The 20,460-nt window shown below is 39.6% G+C and overlaps 1 protein-coding gene across 3 annotated transcripts in view; it reads right to left on the reverse strand.

Moving 5' to 3' along the window:
• Nucleotides 1–4,969: 4,969 nt before the first annotated feature.
• mideas (mitotic deacetylase associated SANT domain protein) overlaps nucleotides 4,970–20,460 on the reverse strand; it is a 110,462-nt gene continuing 94,971 nt past the window's right edge. For all 3 annotated transcript variants that reach the window (XM_062968109.1, XM_008104032.3, XM_016991945.2), the window contains exons 9-13: nucleotides 20,049–20,137; nucleotides 17,245–17,394; nucleotides 15,486–15,686; nucleotides 12,759–12,976; nucleotides 4,970–11,085 (exon numbers count right to left, since the gene is read on the reverse strand). In XM_062968109.1, the coding sequence (XP_062824179.1) occupies nucleotides 10,851–11,085; nucleotides 12,759–12,976; nucleotides 15,486–15,686; nucleotides 17,245–17,394; nucleotides 20,049–20,137 (893 nt within the window). In that variant the 3' untranslated portion in view covers nucleotides 4,970–10,850. The remainder of the gene's footprint in view (nucleotides 11,086–12,758; nucleotides 12,977–15,485; nucleotides 15,687–17,244; nucleotides 17,395–20,048; nucleotides 20,138–20,460) is intronic.

The following is a 20,460-nucleotide window of genomic DNA, read 5'->3' on the forward strand; positions in this document are numbered from 1 at the left end:
TGTCCAGTGTTACACTTAAGATTGCAGTGGAAGTACAAAAACAATCAAGAGTGTAGCTGTAACCACTTGTAAACAAGTCGTGTGTCATGGGAAATTTCATTTTTTGAAAAGTTCAGACAAGTTCCACAAATGTCATCCTACTACAGCCTCCTGTATTCCATCCAATGCCATTTCAGAGTAATTTTGGAGTGGGCAGTGGTTATCGTGGGGATATGAATGAACTAAGAAAGTCAATTTGATATTGACACATCCATAACATTTTGGGTTATTTCAAAAAGTTTTCAGTGTTGTAGAAATGAATTTTAAGATCTGCCACATTGAAAGCATGAATTCATTCTCCTATAGTTTTGATAATAAAAGCCCAGTGAATTTGTTCAGGATAAACCTGACATTTCAAAACTGATCTTACTAATAGGCACATCTGTGAATTATGATATTTTAGAATTAATCAGCATTCCAAAAGAGACAGAAACAGATATACAATACTAGCACCTGTTTATTACTTTTCAGGTGTTGTCATGCTCCTGTGTATCTATGTAGAAGTGGCTGGTTGTTACATTTACCTGAATGTAGTCCTAAGTCCGCATCGGAACTCTTCAATACTTGCCATAGTCACAGCTGCCTTCTTTATTGAACCCCAACACCGAATTTTCTAGCCAGCATGGCCAGTTTAATAAACTGTGATTCAAGAAGAAAGTAACTTTCTCAAGCTCTGCTGTCTAGGCTTACAGTTTAAGTTTATTTAATGTTATACTAAAGCTGTGCACACATTTGGGAAGAATTGCTACCAAACTTCGACTGCAGAGTAAGCATGTACAGGATTGGACTTCATAGCCCATTCCATTATTGACATTAAGATGTTCCTACTGATACTAAGCATGTTTATTCTGAAAATCAGTTTTTAGCCCTGAAACCAGAGTTCTGCAGTTTTTTAGGTCACTCTATCACAGGGCCACAACAAAGTACAAATTCCAGAATTCCCTAGAACTATGTCATGACAATTATCACACTACTATAATTGAGCCACATTTATAATATCTAATTCTGAATAAGGTAAAGCAGGCCATTTCCACGTCTTAGATGTTTTTGTCATTTATGTCCTGCCCTTCCTTCAAGTAGCTGCAAATGGGTCTAACTGGAGTGGAAGACACCAGGAAACCAAAGTGGATTGTCATCTTATATATGGAATTATGTTCCTAGAGAATTTAATGTGGCACTATTGTGGTTTTTTTGCGACTCCAGGTAAAGCTATTTTTTTGAGTTAGTTTCTGTTAAATGTTTAGAGATTTTAAAAAGTATTTCTTGCAAATCATGCAATTTAAAAGCTAGAACCAGTAAATACAATGAACATCCACTCAGGACCACGGTAAGGAAAGAACAGAGGCTACTAAATAAAATACACATTTCTATTTGGTCCATAAAACACTGAAATGAAGATGGGAGCACATTTGTAGGGAGCATCTTTGGAGGGTGGAAGGGAGTCCCCTGCACCATTCACCTTACCTTAAGAGTTACCTTAAGACTAGAGATAGATAAATTGCTGGCAGTTAGGGAAGACTTGCAGGTGAGTATAGCCAGATTGTCCCTTTTTAGGATGCTGTGTATTATTTTCTGCTGCTGGCTGTAAAGTATATGCCTTCATGTGGCTTGTCAGCTCATGGCAATCTGAATTTCATAAGGCGTTCTTGGGCAATTAATACTCAGGAACTTTTCCTATTATCTTCTCCCATTGTAATACCTAGAGCACCTAGTATTCTTGGTGAGACCTTGCTTAGATCAACATCAGAGAGAATCTGATGCCCTAAGTATTTAGGCAGGCTTTCACAAGCACTTGCCAAGGCAACATAGCATTCCATTTCCAAAGTGATTTTCTTTTTGCCCCAGGAATGTTGAACAAATACTGTATTGACAATTTCTTGGTAGTTGCCCAGTGCTTTCCCCTGTTCCTCTAGGCCAGTGGTTCTCAACCTGTGAGTCCCCAGGTGTTTTGGCCTACAACCAGAGCTGGCCCTAGATATTTTTCAAGTGTAGGCGAACAGAATTTTGCCCCCCCCCCCAACAATCACTGAAAAATAAAAGCGTTGGATAAGCGAAAATGTTTGATAAGGAGGGATTAAGGAAAAGCCTATTAAACATCAAATTACATTAAGATTTTACAAATTAAGCACTAAAACATCATGTTTTACAACAAATCAACAGAAAAGGCAGTTCAATACCTTGCTGCAGGAGACAGGAGTTGCCTCTATGGCGCCCCCAACAAGATGGCGCCACAGGCAACTGCCTAGTTGGCCTGGTGGTTGAACCGCCTCTGCCTACAACTCCCAGAAATTCCAGCTAGTTTACCAGCAGTTAGGATTTCTGGGAGTTGAAGACCAAAACATCTTGGGACCCACAGGTTGAGAACGACTGTTCTGGGCACTGTTAAGTGAATTGTTTTATTTACCACACCTCCCTGCTATACCAAACCATGATTAAATACTGGGACAGTGTGTTTACAGCTCAATTCTATTTTAATGGACTTTTCACTGGTGCTACCACTACATGAGTACAGCAACACAGTGTGTTAGTGAATCATCTAGGGCTTTCATTGTTGATTTAAAGCAGACCCTCACAATCTTTGAAGAATAAACACCAAAAACAAAAGGTGCCTTTGGATTTGAAATTATGGGAAGACAGCATTTAATAGATAGCAAAACGTTTTTTAAAAAGTCCTTATGACTTCCTGCAGACTTGTGCTGTTTCCATACACATAAACAAGGTCAGCTTTGTTCATAGGCCTGAAAAGTAAGTGTGTCTTAGAACAGACTTAAAGTGGTAGCATGGGGGCTTGTACTGGTCCAAACCATTGGCTACCAGTCTCTCACCCGTTTCCAGAAAAAAATAGTTGTAATCAATAGGCGTAAATATGCTTTTTTTCCTTGACACATTCGTGAGAAAGAAAATCTGTCTCACATCAGGAAACTTTAGAAATACTGTTTTAGAGCATAGTTTTGCACAAAGAAATAGGAGACAGTGGCTGGAATCCTATGGCATGTATTAATGTACAAATTAGAGTTGTTTCACATTTACAATCCCTGTCTAGTTCCTAGTTTAGGGAATACATAGGGACTGAGAAATTCTGTTCCCAATCCCCATTTAGAAACTTTTCTAATCCCCCTTGCTCTCTGCTAGCCATGATAATGGATTGCAGTGATAGAATTGTGAGTCCAGGCGGTACCGAATGGACAGATGTGGCATAGTGTCATATGCAGAACTACTATGTTATACTGTGCCATAGAGGATTTTGGCCAATATTTTCTAGCCATCATGATTATTGCTCAAGGCTTTCTGGAACTTGTGGTCCAAAAAGGAACTCTCTAATTTTCAATACGAAATCTGGAGGAAGGCAATAGTAACAGGATTGCCATAAGATGGAAACAATTTGAAGTCATGCTGCACACACATGCATGGCCAGTTAATAAGCAGAAACATGCTTCTATTGAAGGATTAACCTTGGAAGACCCAAGCAAAGATGGCTTCTCAGACAACAAACATGTCCAGAAATGGCTAGCAGGACAATACACACATTTTGCAGTAAAAAGGTCATGAGCAGAATACTTATGTAAGTAACTTCTCTTGGCTTGAGCTCCCACACAAACCCGATGGAAATGTCATTCATTCATATCCTGATCACTGATAAAAGGGAATGCAATATGATTGCGAAAATAGTATCGCAATCATGATCAAGTAACTACTGTATATAAATAAAAATTAAGATCCATTTGTGAGGACCTCATATCTCCCAAATTACTTCACCAATTGCTACGAAATTTGGACACAACTAAGCACTCGAACTGATGGATGTTTTAAGGTATTCACATCCCTACTATCACAAACCTGTCACACCTGAGACAGGTAAAACCATGCCCCTTAGCAAAAAAGGTTTATTAAGTTGCAAAAAAATGTGAGACATCCTGCAGCACATTAATGTTATTATATAATTATACTATTATATAACAGAATTCTAATATTATATTAGAATTATATTTTAATGTATTTTTTCTGTGTCAGGAGCAGCTTGAGAAACTGCAAGTTGCTTATGGGGTGAGAGAATTGGCCGTCTGCAAGGATGTTGTCCAGGGGACGCCTGGATGTTTTGCTATCCTGTGGGAGGCTTCTCTTTATGTATCTGTGGAAGGTCCAGGGTTGGAGAAAGAACTCTTTTCTGCTTGAGGCAAGTGTGAATGTTGCAACTGACCAGCTTGATTAGCACTGAATAGTCTTGCAGCTTCAAAGCTTGGCTTCTTCCTGCCTGGGGGAATCTTTGTTGGGAGGTGTTAGATGGTCCTGATTGTTTCATGACTGGAATTCTTCTGTTTTCTGAGTGTTCTTTATTTTAGAGTTTTTTTTAATACTGTTAGCCAGATTTTCAATAATACGGAGGAGGCGGCACTGGGGTTGCTTCTTGGGAGGGACCTCTCCCAGCAGGAAAATAACATGGGAGCGTGGCTAATGAGGAAGCCATGCCCCCTGTTATTCTCCCCAAAGGGAGAGCAGAGAAAGAAAGAGATCTATATCCATCCATCCATCCACCTATGTTTACACTCAGAGGCAATCTTTACAATTCTATGGTTTACATCAGGATACGGATTGCTTATCACATGGACAGTAATATGTTCCGTGTTCCAAAGTCGCCAAACCAGACAATCCCTATATCTGCACAGAAAATGGAACCACCACAAATATTGCCTACCCACAAGCACTGTGAAATCACATATATCTGAAACCTACTCTTTCTCTATCCTTTCTTTCCCATTGAACCAGACTGGGCCACAGCAACACATGGCTGGATACAGCTAGTTGCGAATATAGAATAGTTATGTATCAAGAGTGGAAATAATATATTGGCCAATATGCTCAAAGGTAAAGCAGTGTAGCAGATGACAAAATTCTCCCACTGTTTTTTTAAAAAAGGAACATGTTGCACATGTTGCTTTTAAACCTTATTTAATTTTTAAAAAAGGTTTAAAAAGATAAAATGGAACATCCAGAAGTAAATAAGTTACACGAGTACATTAAATCACATCAGCAAGACTTTTTAGTGTATTAATATTTTGTAAATAAAAAAGCACAAAAATAAATTGTCTTGTCTATCACATCTGTACACAAGAGGTATATAATACTTTCATATGTACAATATTATAATACGTAACAGTCTTTCTTTTAAAAAAGTGCAGCAAATACACAAGAAGCAGTTCTTGCTCATTTGTTAAAATAAAAGCTCTATATTTTTAATAAAAGCATTTGTACAAATAATTAAAAGTAGACAGTTCTGTACAGTAGACCAGAAAGCTTCAGCAATACAAATTAAACAGAGTCAAGGAAAGTCCATTTGTACCAAATCTGAACTTTAGGAGAACCACCACAAAAGCTCAAAAGATACAAAGAGAGAGAGAATGAGGGAGAAAGAGATAAAATATATTTTAAAGCACAATAATTTTTTTAAAATCCAACATACAATGATATCTTTACAAATGTATATTCACTTCTGTCTGAACAGAAGCAGCTGGGAGACTTTATAGGTTCAGCTGTTGACTTAAACCCCATGTTCCAGAAAATATGGCAGGAGAGAAATGGGGAGAAGGAAAGATAAGAAGGTGGCAACAGGTGCAGTCTGTCATCACAAAAAAGCTTAGACAGGCATCCCACGCAGCCCCCAAAACGGAGCAGAAATTGCACAATCCTCAGCGCCTGGAGGGCTTCAGCTCTAGCGCAGCAACACACAGAGCAGGCAAAAGAAACAGCTGAACTCACGGAAAATGTTCAACTCATCTCAGAAGAAAGCAGGCACATGTGAGCTGCCTCCTCCAGAGACAACCAATTCTTGGAGACTTTAGAAAAGGGTCTCAGGGCAGAAAACATTGAGAGCAAGAAAGGATTCAACACCGGAAAAATCACTTATTTTAGGCACACCTGGGCATGCTTGTTGATCTTTCAGCATCTTTTTGCTACTGTTTTGGATAAGGGGAATAATTTGTAGACTATGCCAGTTAACCATTTTAAAAAGCCATTAATGGCTATTTGAGGCTGAAATTATGGGAAAAACTCCTACTTCTGAGTCAATGTACATAGGACTGCACTTTAAGGGTTGGAGGATTAAGTACATCTATATGCACCCCCTCCTAGCTGCTAATCCACCTTGTTAATCTGCTGTTCACCATCTTCCCTCCAACAATTTTAGCTGAATTTAAGATTTTAATGAGATTTTAAGGACTTAATGTGTTTATAACTATGTGGATTGTGTTATGTCTTATTTAAGTTGTTTTATAATTTTATCGTTTTTGATTTGTTTATAAATTACTGTCGGCATTGAATGTTTGCCACTGTGTATATTTTGTTGTAAGCCAACCTGAGTCCCTTCAAGGAGATAGGGCGAGCTATAAATAAAGTTTCATTTCATTTCCATTTCATCTCTATGCTTATTGGCTCAAGTAATGTACTGGGGGAATAGTTCAGCTGGGAAACAATCTGGGTTCCTTCTTTGTGTGGCCATTTGGATATCTTTCAATATATGAGAAACAGCCAAAGTGAACAAATGCATGTGCTTTGTCAGTCCCTCTCTTTCTGGTCTTACTAACCACCCTGCAAGAACCATCAATACACAGTCAGTCTTCCAAATTTGTTGGGATAGGGAGCCCTGTAAAAGTGAAAAACTGTGAATAACATTATAGGGTTTTTTTTTCTTTTAACCTGATGGAACATCTCTCTAGAAATCTCTTATGTTCTCCTGCACAACTCTGGTTAAAGGCTGATCACAGAACTGCACTGGAGGACCTAGAGCAGTGGTTCTCAACCTGTGGGTCCCTAGGTGTTTTAGCCTACAACTCCCAAAAATTCAAGCCAGTTTATCAGCTAGGATTTGTTAGGAATTCAGGGAGTTGAAGGCCAAAACATCTTGGGGACCCACAGGTTGAGAACCACTGACCTAGAGAGAATATTTAGATCAACTCTGTGAATCCGCAAAAGTTAAACTTGCAAATGTAGACGTGCCATTCTAAGCCAGGCTGAAGCATGCAGCTGAGCAGCAATGTACTAGAAAACTGTAATAGATCTAAATCTGTCATTTCACACAGAGTCTTCATAGATATGTTTCAAAATTTAAGTGCTTTGTCAAATAAGGCTGTGCATGGCAAGAAGAGGCAGGCTTTTAACAAAGCTGGGACCTGCATTTCAAAGATTGCAACCAAGTGCATGTTTGTTTGATCTTTAGCAGGAAAGGGGTGAAATGTGTAGCCATGCCTATTAAATCTAAAATTAACTTAAGTAATTACACTGAAAGAATATACACAGATTTCAGGTGTGCCACAAATTAGAAACATACAGATATCTTTGCAAGTGACCTAGTAAATACTATGGGCAGAATTATAACTTTTTCTCATCCAAGGGAACTTGAGAAGAAGAGGAAAAAAGAACTGATGTCTTTATTGTCCGGGATAATACATAGAGATGATGCAATGGAGCCTGAAGTTATTTTATGACAGTGCTACTCAAAATGGTGATCTGTGGACCACTTCTCATCCATAGGCAACTGGTTATCAGTTCATAGTGAGTTTCCAAGAAAGAAAGTTAAAGCCAATGGGCACAAATATAGTGCTAGTTTCTGGCATTGGGAATTGAGACTCCAGCAATTTCATCAAATACCTTAAGCAGCATTGTTCTAGAAACCATAAAATGCAGATTAATAACAAAAACAATAGTAGCAAAGTATGTATGATATAAGCAAAAGTCTAAGCAATGGGCTCCAAAGCAAAGAGGTAATTTAAAGATATGGCTAAGCAATTCAGAGACATGTATGTTACATCTAGAACTCAAGATGCTACAGGCAATTTTCTGGTCAGGGCTGGAGTGAGGACACTTGAGCACTCTTGAAAGTTTTCAGTCCTGGGGCCCCATCTTTATTTTTAACCAAATGGCTCACTTACAAATTCAGTTGCAGCAGCTAAAGGCAAATATTCTAGAAAAGCTCTGTTCTTTCATGTTTATTTCTGTCTATCCAATTCATGATGTATGCAAGCTGAACCTCCAGAATCTTTGCTTGGGCCTGAAACTACCCTGAGAAGAGTTAATTTTTTGACTACAATTCTCAGAATCCCACCAAATATGTGGCAGAATTGTAATGTAAAATGAGTATGGCCATGGTAGCGCAGCAGGTTAAACTACTAGCTGCAGGAAATCTGCTGACCAGAGGGTTGGCAGTTCGAATCGGGAATCGGGACGATCTCCTGCTGTTAACCCTAGCTTCTGCCAACCTAGCAGTTCAAAAACATGCAATGTGAGTAGATCAATAGGTACTGTCTCGGCAGGAAGGTAAAAGGGTGCTTCATGCAGACATGCTGGCAATACGATCAGAGATGTCTACAGACAACAGGCTCGTCAGCATGGAAAAATGGAGCAAGAGCACCTCCCCATGGCCAGAGTTGGGCATCACCTCCAAATGCCGGAGATGAAAGGGGAAGGCCTTTACCTTTGTCTGTGTATTGTATGTCGTTGTTTTTCACTGTGTAAAAAGCATTGAAAGTTTGCCTTATATGTGTGTATACTGTAATCCGCTCTGAGTCCCTCCAGGGAGATAAAGTGGAATATAAATAAAGTGTATTATTCTTATTTCCAACTTTGGGCACAAAACTGAGAACTCTGGTTGCACTAGAATTCCCACTAGACATACAGAACCTATTTTCCCCAATATAGATTTTCTCATACTGATTTTGTGGAACAGGGGCCAAGAAATGCATGTGATTTAAGGCCAAGGATGTAATGGGACGCCCTTTCTCCCACATATGGGATAACCATGAAAGGGAAGTATGAATCAGTTGGTGGTAAAAGTAATCCAATTCTGCTTTTCCCCAGACAAACAAACTGCAACTAAATCCCATCAAAAGCAATGAAGTTGGACTTAAAAATCAAGACTTTCAATGGATGATTTCCTTTGTTTAAAAAAGGGAGATAGTCTTGACTAATTTAATTAGATTATGCCCTTAAAGTTGGGCCACATCCCAATCCACCCACATAAAGACGTATTTTCCATTATGCTATGACTATACTTTACAAGATTTTATGTTAGTCATCTATTGCAAAGCGCAACGTATATTTTTTCATCATTATTAGTATTGTTATTCATGTATCTCTATCAGCAAACATTTTCAAAGAGGCTATCCTTTTCTCTCTATAACCACAAATGAAGTCCAAAGTGCTCTGTGCCAAACTGTGATTCCATTGGGAAGATAAATGCCTTCCTTGAAATCAAACCTTTCTGCAAATTGTTCCCCACGTACTTCTTGATTTCAAGAAAATGCCTTCTGCCTGCTTGGTCTGCTAAGTGCCAGGAAATCTACTCAATACCAGGAATTGATAGTTTCAATATAGTTCCCACTTTCCAAGGCAAATATTTTCCCTTTCTGCTAAAAAGCAACTTTTTGCTTATAGTTCTTCCTTCCAGGACATTAAAAGGGCAAGAAAACCGTATCCTGCTTGAGTTTTGTAGTGAACAGCTGAATAATGCTAAAACCTACTTTAAGCTGAAATAAGCAGAGGCTAACTGCAAGAGATAAATGTGTGTCACAGCATGTCTTAAAAGGTTTGTGCAAAGATTTTGAGTCTGCAACGCCAGAATGGTGTAGTGACTAAAATGTATGACTGCAACTTGGGAAATCAAGTTCAAGCCATGAAATTCGATTGGTGATTTTGGCTTTCAATCTGACCAACAGCACATGATTTGTTGTGAGGATAAATTGGGGAGAAATAAAATCACATGTAGTTGATTAAATCTCACAGGAAAGGTAGGCAATGCCGACATTCTTGAAATTTTAACTATAACTGTGTAAAAATGGGGGGTGAATGCACACCTCCCCAAATCACCAGGATTTGGGCTTTTACTTCAAACTAAGGAGTGCTATTCTGATATGCTGGAAGGACCCACTTAAGAAGCACACTGTAATTTGTCCTAACATGTTATATCTAAAAAGGTTCAAAGTGTCAAACTATACAGATGGGTAGTCTTGGGGATACAATATATCTACCCAAAACACACGAGATCTTTTCCACTGACAATGCCACTGGTCCTTGTGTTCTGCTCTGGCAATAGAAGCATCTCAGTAGTTCAGCTTTCAACAGCAGTCTGCATGCCATTTGTAGGTAACAAGCAAAACTAAGGATTTTTTAATTCAATAGTGAAGGCCAGCTCTGAATTTTTGTGTTTTTAAGGGCTGTTCCCCCCTACCACCATCTTAGAGAGAGGATCTTAGAGAGAGACTTTCATGGAGATCTACATGCTGTAGAAAACAAATGCTTGTATGACTAGACAGAGAGAAAACATATACCAGTTGCAACCCTAGCTAAACAAAGCTGTGATTTTCACTGAGGTTGCATAAGAAAGAAAACTCAAGAAGGAGGAAGAAGTTGAAAGTAAACATTATAAATTCCTAAAGTTATACAGAAAAATCCTTGAAGCGAGTTTCATCCACATCCAGATGCCTCAGCAGATCTCTCTCAGATTTGGATTGCCGGGCTTAATGTCATGATTCTTGGCGAGAACAAGGAAGGGTGGTTTGAGCAAAGAAAAAAAATGAATTCCATTCCATAGTTAGGTGCTGAAACAGTTATTTATAAATAAAGTGATTCATAAAAATTTGGTTTTCTTTAAAAATATATAAATTTCAAAGTCACACCTTTTCTTTTACACTCCACCAGTTCAAGACAGTCTGTGCTGGCAAGGCGAGGAAAGAAATGGGAGCAAGAGGCCCAGAGCCATCTTCCGCTGAGGAACGACAAAAACATATCCTGAGGGTCCGAGACTTTGGCCTTGACTGCCTTTGCTAGACCTCCCCATCTTCATCTGAGCTGCTGTTGCTGCTGCTCCCGCTCTCGCTGCTCCCGCTCTCGCTGCTCCCCGCTTGCCGGGTCTGGTTCCGAGCCGCCTCTGCTGCTGCCGCCTCTGCTGCCGCTGCCTCTGCCGCTTCCTTCTCCCGCTGTTTCAGAGCTGCAGCCTTTTTTTCCTGCTCAGCATGGCTTTTCATGTGGGCGCTGCGACTTTTCACCTTGTAGAAGATTCTGCAATGGATAGAAAAGCAGTTTATTCTACTAGCATCGATTTATATTCAAAATTTAAACACATTTTTAAAGCCCCAAAGGGAATTTAAAAGTTTGCCTGAAATAACTCTTTGGATCACAGCCACGTGCCACTTGAATGTTATTAAGTATTAATCTGGCTCCAGTAAATGATGTCATTCATGCGTCATCCACCTTTAATGGTCCAGGAGGCAGGGAGAAATGATCTCATTATCAAAGTGAGCCATATCACATTAAGAGGTAGGAGTGGGATTTTCTCTTCCAGGCCAGTTCTACAAAATGTATGGAAGTCAAGTAGGCACAGGGACGAGGCAGAGCCAATGCTATGTTGACCTTTACAAAGCAGACTGAGTACACTACACAATTTCCACAAATGAAGAGGCTGAGCTCTGCTTAGTATTTCCACCCTTGTCCAGCAATGCTGAAATACATCTACTCAGTGCTGGGGGATAGGGTTAGTCTTTGCTAACAAGTTAATATCTTGTATAGGTTTGGACTGAACACTTATTAGTCTGTAAACATATGGAAGTTTAAATGATCAAAAATATACATTAAAGGCTCATTACAATTCTAGCCTTCAAATATTTATTTATTCCTTTAAATCATCTGCATCCAGTTTCCTAATACTTTCACTTATTTTATTTAGATTGAATAACTGATTTTCTTCTCACAATTTATTAACCTCCATCCACTTCTGATCTTTTAGCTGGTTATCGATTTTTAATTCCCCTAACTGATTTGCTTGGAGCCCTTCCACACAGTCATATAACCCAGAATATCAAGGCAGAAAATCCCATTATATCTGCTTTAAACTGGCATATACTGCCATATATTCCAGTTCAAAGCAGAAAATGTGGGATTTTTTTCAGCTGCGTTAAAAGGGCCTTAGCAGATTTTAGTAAGAAGATGCTATTAACCTATTTCTCTCATATAGTCTTGATCTGTGCCAGGATTATATGAGAGAGACACTGCACTCTGTGCTAACAAACACTGCACTCTGTTCTAACAAACTATCTTGTCTGTCCACTAAGAGTTCTGTTTTGGCCATCCAAACACCACTATCCCCAGATTATAAATAAGATGAATAGAGATTTTATTTCTTAATTTCATTATTTTAAAACTTGGGAAAGATCAGTTCTGTAAGCTTCTGCAAGTCTGGCAGAGAAGTTAGTGGTAAACTTCTAATTTAATGTTCTATAGGCAACAGACATTCTCCATCTCATTTTTTTATCAACTGAGTGAGACATGGAAGTATGCGTAAGTTAAACCAAGGCCAATGGACATTATCTTAATAATACGCATACCTCTTCAAACCCTGGTATTACAATTAAGATAAAAATTAATTAGTTGGGTTTCTGTGGAAATGCTCCTTCAAAACATTCCTGTAACATGTTTCCGTCTTTATAGGAATCATTCCATTAATACCAGTAAAATATTGACACCTTCTGAGATAGGACATGCCATGTACATATCATGAAGAACAGAAAAACTAAGCACAGATAAAATCTGTAACTACAGGGAACAATTAAAAAAATAATAGCAGATATATCTTTTAAAAAACAATGTAGAATAACACTGCCACATTTATTACTCCTGGTTATATAGAAGGAGCACCAAAATATTTCTTCACTGATGCAGAGTCCTTCCATTCTTACCTGCCACACTTTTTACATGGATATTCTTCCCCTTGGCTCTGGACTTTGTTGACAGGCTCTTGTTTGGGCTTTGGCTTTCTCCTTCTCTTCTGGGCAGGAGGAGAAGTCTTGCGATATTTAATGGGAGCCTCTTTCGCCCTCCTTGAGCTTCTGCCCCTGGACTCGGCCCCTCTTGGACCACCGGGATCTTGCTGTCTTTCTGTAAAGGGATTGCCAACCTTCAGAGGAACAGAGAATTATTATAAGTTAATAGTTGCTGACCAATGTCCAGAGACAAAAAAGGTTTCCTTGCCAACAAAAATTTAATGCGACATGAAATATGGGGAAATATTTTCAATGACCAAAGCATGGGAATATAAGTAATTCGTGGAAAGCCCACAGTGTGAATTGGTTCAACATAGAACAACATGGGAAACCTCAGATAGCGCAGGCAAACAAATTGTAAAGGTAAATGTAAAGGTTTCCCCTTGACATTAAGTCTAGTTGTGTACGACTCTGGAGGTTGGTGGTCATCTCCATTTCTAAACTGAAGAGCCGGCATTGTCCGTAGACACCTCCAAGGTCATGTGACCCGCATGACTGCATGGAGCGAAGTTACCTTCCTGCCGGAGCGGTACCTATTAATCTACTCACATTTGCATGTTCTCGAACTGCTAGGTTGGCAGAAGCTGGGGCTAATAACTACAGCTCACCACACTCCCCAGATTCAAACTGCAGACTTTTCAATCAGCAAGTTCAGCAGCTCAGCGGTTTAACCTGCTGTGCCATCAAGGACTCTAATTGTAATAACAAATTCTAATATTCTATTAATCATGTTACAAATGATTACGAACTTTTCTTCTTCAGAAAATTGGATTAAGCTTTTAATAAAGAGGAATTTTGTTGTCGTTTCATTCTTTTTTTCATTCATTTCATGAACATGTGCTTTTGTAACTTCAAGGTGAGACTTCTATTATGCACTGAACAGTTTCCTGTGAAGTATATGCTGTCCAAGGACTTGATAGAAACACACAATGCAACTATATTGACATTTCTGCTGTCTATTTGTTCACTTCTAGGTATAAATGAAAATAATTGGTTTTGACCCATGAACTACACTAAGCAAGCAAAACCCATCAGACTACCTCCTTTCATACATCCACTCAGAGATTGCTTTTAAACCATTATCAGACTGCTATGAGCACCTTAGAGGAAGGAGCTACGTAAAACAATATCTTAGCATCATGGCTTCATATAGGACACAACTGAAAACAAGTATCAGCCCTTGCAAATTTGTGATGCTATCACAAATGTGCAAAATTCAGTATCTTGGCAAGGATTCCTTTCTTTAAAACCAGATAACTATTTAAAGGGGGAAAATCTTGTATAGATATGAAATTCATTAATAGTTCCAACTGGGTCAATTGTTTCAATTGTGCATCAACAGCCCATTAATTTAATGGGTCTATTCTATTCAGAATGAATAATAGTTTCAGGCCAATGTATTGTACACCCATTTCAACTTTGTTTTTCTTTGGGTGAAAGCATTGCTTAAATGGCAAGACAATTCAAAATAAATTCTCTATGCTTAGGCCACCAGTGACATTAAGCAACACTAAAAGCACATCCATTTTGCTAGAACTGATCAGTCCTAACCATTGAAGAACAGCCATATAAAATCAGGCAGAAGACCGATTTAAGTCCAGTATTTTGTTCAAGAGACAGTGTTGTCTAGTGGTTTGAGTGCTGAGCTACAACTTTGGAGATTTGGAAATCCACTGGATGATCTCAGGCAAGTCACACTTTCCCAGCCTCAGCAGAAGATGGTATGGTTTCTGTAAGTTAGAAATGACTTGAAGGCACACAACAATGTTCTGTTCGTATGGTGCAGTGGTTCCCAACCTTCGGTTTTCCAGTTGTTTTGGACTTCAACTCCCAGAAACCCCAGCCAGTTTACCAGCTGTTAGGAATTGTGGGAGCCAAAGTCCAAAACATCTGGAGGATCAAAGGTGTCAACCACTGATATGGTATAAAGGAGTAGTTCCCACACTCTGGCCCTCCAGGTCTTTTGTACTTCATCTCCCACAAGCCTCAGCCACCTTAGCCAGTGTCCAAAGACTTTGGGAGATGAAGTCCAAAATACTGAGAGGACTAGAGTTTGGTAACCACTGATGTAAAGGACTCTTGGCTTTGGTTGATGAAGCTAGGGTCCCCTAGTTTAATTGCACCATGCTTAATTTTATATACCTCTATCATGTTTTTCCTCCTTTGCCTTTTTCGCTTGCTAAAGAGACCCAAACAATGCTACTTTCCTTCATGGGCATTTTTTCCCCAGTCCCTTGATCATTTTGGCTTTTCTCTTCTGCACCTTTTCTGGTTCTATAAACTCTTTTACAGATGACAAGAACTGTATATATTATTACAAGTCTTGGTGAGACATGAGTCTCGATAAATGTGACACACTGGGCCCCCTCTACATTGCCATATAAAATCCAGACTATCTGCTTTGAACTGGATTATATAGCAGTGTAGACTCACATAATCCAGTTCAATTAGATAATGTGGATTATCTGCATTGATAATCTGGATTATATGGCAGTGTAGAAGAGGCCTTAATGGCAGTTTTATTTCGATAGATTTTCTAATTTTGTCTGACATGGAATCTTCCTTTTTTTTAATGGCAGCCACAGCCTGGATCCATCAAAATTCCTAGAGTCGCTTGGCAGGAGCAAGTCATAAAACACACACCTGGTCCTCTATATGTGACGTCTGTGCAGGTTTGGGAGGCACAGCGTTGCTGCTCTTGTCACATGACTCGTCTCCTTCTACCACTTCCTCTTTTACAACCACTTCATTCCGGACTTCCCTTTCATCATCCTCATCTTCAGTGTTTTCATAGTCTTCATTGTATGTTCTAGGAGGAAGCGTTCGGGTAAGCCTGTGGGAGCTCTTTAGGAAGATAGAAAAAAATGGAAAAAGATTAAAGGTTAGTAAAGGAAACAAAAGTTAGCTGTAGCACTAGGACTGCAAGAAAAGCTACCCTCTGGTGCCTTTAATGGTTGTGCAGAAGAAGCCATTCCAATAGGTGTCACTTGCTACCTGCTTGTGTTGCCAAGTAGCATCTGTTGAAATTCTTTCTGCTAGTCAATCAAGAAGTACAGAAGCCATGTCTCCAGTTCAATCTGGTATCATTAAGTACCTGCTATTGCAGAGTTTCTGAACCTGAGGGTCGGAACCCCTGGGGGGGTCAGAGGGGTTGCCCAAGACCATCAGAAAACACATGTTTCTGAAGGTCTTGGGAACCCCTTTGGCAGAGAAGGCTGAAAATATCTTGCCTGTCCTCTTTTTTTTTGGAAACGGACAGCGAATCCTCCACCAAAAGCCCTCCTCCTGCTGTGACTGGCCAGCCTCTCAGCCAAGTGGAGGGCTGTTTCTGAGACTCCTAGTGTGTAGGGGAGGTGAACTATAAATCCCAGAAACTACAACTCCAAAATGTCAAGGTTAATTTTCCCCAAACTCCACTAGTATTCACATTTGGGCATATTGAGAATTCGTGCCAAGTCTGGTCTAGATCCATCATTGTTTGAGTCCACAGTGCTCTCTGGATGGAGGTGAACTACAACTTCAAAACTCAAGGTCAATGCCCACCAAACTTTTCCAGTATTTTCTGTTGGTCATGAGAGTTCTGTGTGCCAAGCTTAGTTCAATTCTATTGTTGGTGGAGTTCAGAAAGCTCTTTGATTGTGTAGGTAAACTATAAATCCCAGCAACTACAACTCCCAAATAACAAAATCACCCTGCCCCCAACTCCCACCAGTATTCAAATTTGGGCGCATGGGTATTTGTGCCAAATTTGGTCCACTAAATGAAAATACATCCTGCATTTCAGATATTTACATTACAATTCCTAACAGTAGCAAAATTACAGTTATGAAATAGCAACAAAAATAATTTCATGGTTGGGGGTCACCACAACATGAAGAAGTGTATTAAGGTGTCGTGGCATTATGAAGGTTGAGAACCACTGTGTTATTGCTTAAAAAAATAAGCTCTTCCACAAATATAGGGCTATGAACTCACCTTAACTACCATGTCTGTGTCCTTTGGAATCCTGGGTTTTGCAGTTTTGTGAGATGCTAGAGCAGGATTCCAAAGGACACAGACATGGCAGTGGAATTACAGTGCTACATCTGTGTAGTGCCAAAAGCACCCCATCACCATGACATCAGAAGAATCTGACTGTCCTACCAAGCTTTAATCAACACCATTTTAACAGCTCCTTCTGACAAAATTCAATAACAGCTCTCAAATAAAGACATCCTATTGTTTAAAAAGTGAACTACTTCTGGAACATGGCCACACAGCCCGAAAGACATACAACAACCCTGTGATCCCGGTCATGAAAGCCTTCGATAACACATACTTCTGACTTTATTGTCTTCTAGGGGGAATTTTACAGGTATTTGACATGTTTTTTTATTACCACCATTATCACTCAGCAGGTTACCTTTATATCGACTTCAGCTTCATCTTTAACAGTTCTTTCATTGGTTGAATCAACATCTCCAAAGATTAAGGTCCCATTCCGACCTATTTTAACTTGCTTTTTGTAAGTATAATAGAACTCCACGCACTGAGCCACAGTTTTGGTTTTGATCTGGAATATTTGAAAGGAGAGGGGAAGGACAACAGAGAGCAGGGAGAAAAGAAATAAATAAATTGCACACAACTCCACGCAGTCTATTCATAGTCCTCCAAAAGGACAGTTCTCATAACCCTGTGGACTCTTCCAGATCTACCCCCCTTAAGAGCTGGAATACACTGGATTTGGGAACCAGTTTCACTAGGGAGGCAATTCTCCAATGTAAAGAGAGTTCTGGGGGAAGGTACTTTCCAACAATGTTCAGGCCACAGGAAAGAGGTTGGTGTCAAGCAGTATAGGTACGGCCAGATTTAATTCTTACCAATCTGGGTATTTCCCCATCAAACATAAAGAGCACAGTTCAGTTTCATGAAACAGCTTCCCTTTATTGGGTTGCTGTGAGTTTTCTTGGCTGTGTAGCTATGTTCCAGAAGCATTCTTTCCTGACGTTTCACCCACATCTATGACAGGCATCCCCAGAGGTTGTTGAGGTCTGTTGGAAACTAGGCCAGTGAGGTTTATATATCTGTGGAAAGTCCAAGTTGGGAGAAAGAACTCTTGTCCAACAGGAGCAGCTTCACCTCCTTGGCCGCCTTTTCGCCATCTTTGCGTAGGTTGTGGTCCATCACGCAGCTCCACTGGACCGCCGCTTTGTCCTCGGCGCTCAATGTGCAGCCCATGAGTTCTTTCTCCCACCCTGGACTTTCCACAGATATATAAACCTCACTGGCCTAGTTTTCAACAGCCCTCAACAACCTCTGAGGATGCCTGCCATAGATGTGGGTGAAACGTCAGGAGAGAATGGTTCTGGAACATGACCATACAGCCTGGAAAACTCACAGCAACCCAGTGATTCTGGCCACAAAAGCCTTTGACAACACAGCTTCCTTTAATTTGTATCTTATCTCTGACCAGTGTTTGTAGATAAGATAAGAGAAAACATGTGAACCACATGGGTAATCCCTGGTCTGCCAGCCAGAAATGTATGGATATAGACCTCAGTTTCCATTTTGCTGCAGTTGAGGACTAAGCCAAATGTTTCATGGAAGGGGTTTTTTTTTTTCAGAATGAGTGAGAGACAAGGGAGAATTGTGTATTTCTACTTTTTCCTTTTTCTTTGCTCATATTGCAATTGCAATCTCATCTCTGAACCTGACTATTTCAGAGCCTTACAACTATCAGTCCTCATTAATATAACCTGATTAGTAGTGACCTGGGAAATTATGATATTATGATATAAGTGAAGGCCTTATAACCATGTCATGTGCAAGCAGGTGTGGGGTGTTACTACAATTCTACACCCATCACCAAGTATTTGCCACTAAACAGATTTTTTCCCTCTGCTGAGATGGATGCAATAAAATGCATAATATACGCTAACACTGGAAGGTTACAGAATCTCCATGTCTCATCTTAATAAATCAATGGCTTCAAACTTCAGGAAAGGAGATTCCGCCTGAACATTAGGTAGAACTTCCTCACTGTGAGAGCTGTTCAGCAGTGGAACTCTCTGCCCCGGAGTGTTGTAGAGGCTCCTTCTTTGGAGGCTTTTAAACAGAAGCTGGATGGCCATCTGTCGGGGGTGCTTTGAATGCGATTTCCTGCTTCTTGGCAGGGGGTTGGGCTGGATGACCCACTAGGTCTCTTCCAACTCCAGGATTCTATGATTAAGTCAAAGGATTGTCCCATAGAATAAACAAAAATTGGGCTGGTGGTGGGTGAGACAGCTTTTTCTGGAGTGGCAACTCAATAATAGAACTACTTCATAAAGAGAAGTGCCAGGTAGCTTCACTCCTACTGAGTTTTTAAAACAAGCAGTGAAAACAGTACTTCTTCTTCTTGTGATTTTATAGGATTGCAAGTACAATCAAGCCTTTGTATCCACCAAGTATGTATCCATGGATTCAATTATTCACAGTTTGAAAATACTGGGGAAAAAATCCAGAAGGTAAATCTTTTGACATCTTAAATGGGGACCATTTTACTACACCATCATATATCATAGGGCTTCAGCATCCACACATTTTAGTAATCCTGGGGAGGATGCCAAGGGTCCACATTGCTTTGAGAGGGCCCAGCAGGCAAAAACAAATGACAAAGTGCTTTTAATAAACAACTAAATAAGGGATGAATGAGCCTTGTGGCTATGCATGCAGCTCCAATGCTACTTGCTTTATGCAGTTGAACAAGCTAACTAACCAGGAGCCTTTCAACTGAATATAATTTCTGGATTAATCTACACCAGAAAACCAGCTTCAGGGGAAAACAGAACATTAAGATGTGGTTTGAAATTGGTGTAATACTTTATTCCAAAGCTATTAGACATAGATTTCTAATTGAGATGAAACAGAAAACTATAGCTAGATCAAAAGCAGTTGGTTTGTCTACTCCCGTTGTAAAAGGGGGAAAACGAATGAGCTATTCATACACCCAAACAACTAATTTATATTTCATCTGATAAAACAAAATATTCTATACTTCTCTAATTGTCTGACTTGAGTCACTAATATGACTACTGTTTCAGTTTAAGTCTGCAGCATTACATAATGACATTGCTCAGCTCCAGTATGAAGTAAACACTCAGGTCAAGTATTGAATGACATCTGCATGAGTCTTGGAACCGGAGATCAATGCTCTTGGAGTGCATTAGGAAATGACAAACAACTCACAAGTTTCTGAACTAGGAAGAAATCTTTCTTGTAGATGGCAATTCCCTTATTGAAGAGCTTTTTCTCAAGTGCAGTCCACCGATCTGATCCTGAAAGGAAAAAGGAAAGACAACATCACTCTGTAAACATTAAATACTGTTGAGCAAGGTATCACCTGAACATCTCCAGTAACATATCTGAGTTGTATTTAGTGCTACTGCTTCTGAGATGGGGGTAGAGTTTTGTTCATTTCATATTTGGATTGTACTTTTGCTTTTTGCCTTAAATGTAAACAATAATGAGGAAGTATGCTGTTATTTTAAATTTCTGCAGGTATTGAAATAAAAAGTCAACATAAAGCAAAATTGAAACATAAAGAGTGTTTCAATATTCTTTCTCAAATGTTTCAGATCAAGTAGCTGTGGTAGCTGTG

This window comes from Anolis carolinensis, chromosome 1 (assembly GCF_035594765.1).
Source record: "Anolis carolinensis isolate JA03-04 chromosome 1, rAnoCar3.1.pri, whole genome shotgun sequence".
Classification (NCBI taxonomy): Eukaryota; Metazoa; Chordata; class Lepidosauria; order Squamata; family Dactyloidae; genus Anolis; species Anolis carolinensis.